Below are 3,878 nucleotides of genomic sequence, written 5' to 3'. Positions count from 1 at the left end.
TTTGACCAAATTAAACTCTTAATTCTGATTTTTAATTCACGAATTAATCTCCTAATTCTGACTTTTAATTCTGATTTTGGATTCTGGTTTTTAATTTACCGACGTCAAGCTCAACTCCGAGAGGGTCGATCCGCCGCCCTCCGTCACCGATCCGCTCATGTCGTGGGTGCAGGAGGCCCACTGGTCCATGGGCGGCCTCAACGTCAAGCGCCACCGCCTCCAGGGGCGGATCGAGGGCAGCGTCGAGAAGCTCCGAGCGCAGAAGGAGCAGTTCTTCAAGCGCACTCCGATTCCACAGAAATCCGCCGCAGAAGACCAGATCCATGTCAAGATCGATACAACCCCCTCCCCGCCGTGCGCTCCTGTGGCGATTAAGCGGCGGCGAGTCGTCGGATTGGTGGATCAGAGGAGGACGAGGAGGAGGTTGTGGCGCTGAAGAAAGGTCCGGTGAGGAAATTGGGGGATGATTTCTAGAGGGTGGCGAGGGAGAGCGGGATGGCGAGCAGCTCCGCCGGAGAAATTGGGGGCGGCGCTGCGGCGAGGACGAGGAGTAAGCGAATTTGAGTGGTGGTGAAGGGAAAAGGGGGGGAGAAGAGGAAATTGGTTAAGGGAGGGAGGAAGATTGGGGGTGCGGTGGTGGCTGCCGCCGCCGGAATCAGAAGCTCGCTGCGGTTGTCGAAGATGCGTTGATTGAGTTTGGGGTGAAAGTGTTTGATGATTTGTCTCAGTGGAATTAGGATTAGATTTTCTTTTTTATTTCTTATTTAATGAATTTGAGTGTTTAGATCTGCAATTAGTGTCTGTAATCTAACTTGAATATTTGTTAAAATAATTAGGAGATTAATTAGTGATTTAAAAATCAGAATTAAGGGTTTAATTTGGTCAAAATCGGGCTGACTGTTAGTTTTTAACGGAATTATTGACGGAGGACCAAAATGATCAAATTTTCATATGTGCAGGACTAAAAAATCCAAAAGATAAAGTTTGGGACTAAAAAGGTAAAGTGATCCTATGTTCAGGACCAATTTTGACCTTTACTCATATCTTGAAACAAGCGTCTATTATTGTATTAATCTGACCCGATAGTACATGTTTTGGGATGTTCAGTGTCAGCTACTGAATGGCCTTAAGACGCCAATCCTCGGACTACGTAATATACTCTATCCTACTATTACACCCAAATGCGAATCCGATTATAAGTGACGATATTTTGTGGGAAGGGAATTGAGTTCTTTATCACTAAAGTCTTGAATTATTAACTTCTTTTGCAACTTTAATCTTCTTTACACTCTCGTTTATTCTCTTTTTGCAGATATTTTCACCAAAAAAGTGTGGTTTATAACTTTATTCTTTAGTTAGACAGCGCCGTGGTTTTCAGCTTCAATTCCAAGATTGATGGGAATCCGGATTGCCACTAATTTCATATTTATTCCAAATAATTAACTTCAAATTACATAAATCAAATACATCCGGACTTTAGAATTGTTCCTTTGTAACAATTTTAGTTTAATTTGATTGGTTGGTAAATGTTTAGAGGAATAATACTCATGCACTAGAAGGATTCGACAAATTCCTATATAAAGAAGACCAAAGTCATACATTTGCATCCAATTTTAATCATCTCCACATTCATAAAATAATAGTATAAACTCATGGCCTCCCTTCAGGTATTTAAATGTCCTTTCTTCAATTGATGTTTCTCTTAGCTTAATTAATTTATTTTTTGTTATTTAATTATTTTGTGATGAAGCAGGTTGATCATGCAAGTGATGTGATCACGGAAGCTGAAGTTACCAGTAAAGAGCCGTCTCCGGCGGCGGCGGCGCCGGAAAATGCTAAACCCTTGGATGTGGAGGACGAGGAAGATCTGGAAGACTTGACCGAGCCAACGTACGAAGAGAAGGTTGGGAATTCCGACGACGAAGATGCCGAATACTCGCCCTTCATGGAGAGGGAAGAAGAAGGAGAAGAAGCGGCGCCGCCTTTAAGTTACGGAGGAGGACCGGCCACCTTCGACGATTTTAATGAAGATGATGACGAGGACGACATCGTTTAATCGATAGTTGACGAGGACGACATCGTTTAATCAAATAATCTCAACATTATAAGCCAAAATATTTATGTAAGGAATTTGAGTTGGCTTTCTTTTGTGGGATCATGGTGTTGTTTAGGTTATATAACTATATGGAGTATATTATAGGCTTGTTTACCCATATTATTGAATACGATTTATAAGAATGTAATATTCGAAATTATAATTTATGATTGATTGTTAATCATGCATTTGAAAATATCAATAAAATTATAAGGATTTAAAATTTATATTAATTAATAAACTTATTTTTTCTTCTTATTGTTTAATTAAGATTTTCTTGAATTAAATTATTAATTCAGAAAATAATAATAATAACAAAAACAGCAATAAAATTTAATTCCTAAAAATTTTAATGAATACTTGAGAAAAAAGCTTGCGAATAAATAATTTTAAAAGGTTGCATTAGTTCATAATTCTTGTTACTTTTATTGTTAAATATAAAATCAGCCGTAAATGTGTTAGTTGATTAGTTTTCATTCAACTCTAGTGAAGTGAATAATCTACTGATATGGTAAAATCACACATATCTGAAGTGGGCCTTCTGTTCGAATATAGCATCAGGGCTTGAGGCCCATTTAGAAGGTTTTTAACACCGAAAGCTGCAAATTATTTATGTTCTACTAGTACTATATTTTATCTTTTTTTATTGAACTAAACAAAATGTCCTTATTAAGGAAACTCGCTTGAACGTGAATCAGACCTACTATATTCAAATCCGAACCTAACTCATAAACAACATAAACTTATTAGTGACATTATATGATTTGTATTGACACAACACGATAACATTACAATCTCAATATGGCATAATAGTAACACGAACACGGCACGATATGGAAAGTAAGAAATTGATAATCAAATTTTAATTCTAATATAGTACTAATAATATACAATGAAGAATTAAAATAAAAAATAGTAGTAGTAGTAGTACTGATTACTAATGGGATATCTAAAATCCAACCGGAATCCCGCCCAAAGTTATCGGGTTCTCATCAATAAGAACACGAACACGATAAGACTTGACCATGACCTAGTATTTCGTACGTGTTTATGTTGTTTTTGAGTCAGTGTACAAAATTATCAATTCTACCGTTACCACAGGATACATAATTTTTGCACTTTTTAATTTAAGTTTATAACCAAAAACTCTTTCTACCCTCCAAGGCTTATTCAATCATTTGTATTCACTTTCCATACTCTTTCACATCAATGGATGATGACATTGAGGTATAATTCCATTTTAGACTTTATAGTACGGAATAATTTCATAACCAATTAAACGGCTCGACGAAAATAACCAAAATGTACATTCCATACAAATTCAAACAAGATCTGATATTTCATGAAAAAATAACACTCGGATTTAGTCGACATTTTTTCACCCATTTTGTAGTGAGTGAGTGAATGTGATGTAAGATAAATTGAAGAATTATGATTAAGATTTTAAAAATATATAACCATGCAAATATACATAAATTAAGGGTTTAGTTGATGGCAATTTTGAATTATATATTACTACTCCTATAAAATAAAAATTGTTAAATAATTTATTCAGTTTTGAGGTGATAAAATAATTATCTAATACTTCCTTCTTTCATAAAAGAGAAATTCTTTCCTTTTTAGTCTGGTTCTTAAAAATAGAAACTCTACATTTTAAAAAATGAGCCCACAATCCACTAACACTAATTTCACTATTTTTTCTATTCATCTCTCTTATTTTATTCTTTTTTTTTTCATCTCACTTGTTTTACCAATTTTGCATTAAAACTCGTACTGTTTCCAA

At 35.5% G+C, this 3,878-nt stretch overlaps 1 protein-coding gene across 2 annotated transcripts; it reads left to right on the top strand.

The window, feature by feature from the left end:
- Positions 1–1,509: 1,509 nt before the first annotated feature.
- On the top strand, positions 1,510–2,276 carry LOC125216132. 2 transcript variants are annotated; one of them, XM_048117766.1, is made up of 2 exons: positions 1,510–1,667; positions 1,754–2,276. In XM_048117766.1, exons 1-2 carry the CDS (start codon positions 1,653–1,655, stop codon positions 2,054–2,056), a joined length of 318 nt encoding a protein of 105 aa, XP_047973723.1. In that variant the 5' UTR covers positions 1,510–1,652; the 3' UTR covers positions 2,057–2,276. The 2 variants fall into 2 exon arrangements, with proteins under 2 accessions (XP_047973723.1, XP_047973722.1); XM_048117765.1 differs by having other exon boundaries at positions 1,602–1,667; positions 1,751–2,276.
- Positions 2,277–3,878: the final 1,602 nt, after the last annotated feature.

Source organism: Salvia hispanica, chromosome 3 (assembly GCF_023119035.1).
Source record: "Salvia hispanica cultivar TCC Black 2014 chromosome 3, UniMelb_Shisp_WGS_1.0, whole genome shotgun sequence".
Taxonomy (NCBI): Eukaryota; Viridiplantae; Streptophyta; class Magnoliopsida; order Lamiales; family Lamiaceae; genus Salvia; species Salvia hispanica.
The sequence above is the reverse complement of the archived record's forward strand: the minus strand, read 5'-3'. Positions and strand labels throughout refer to the sequence as shown.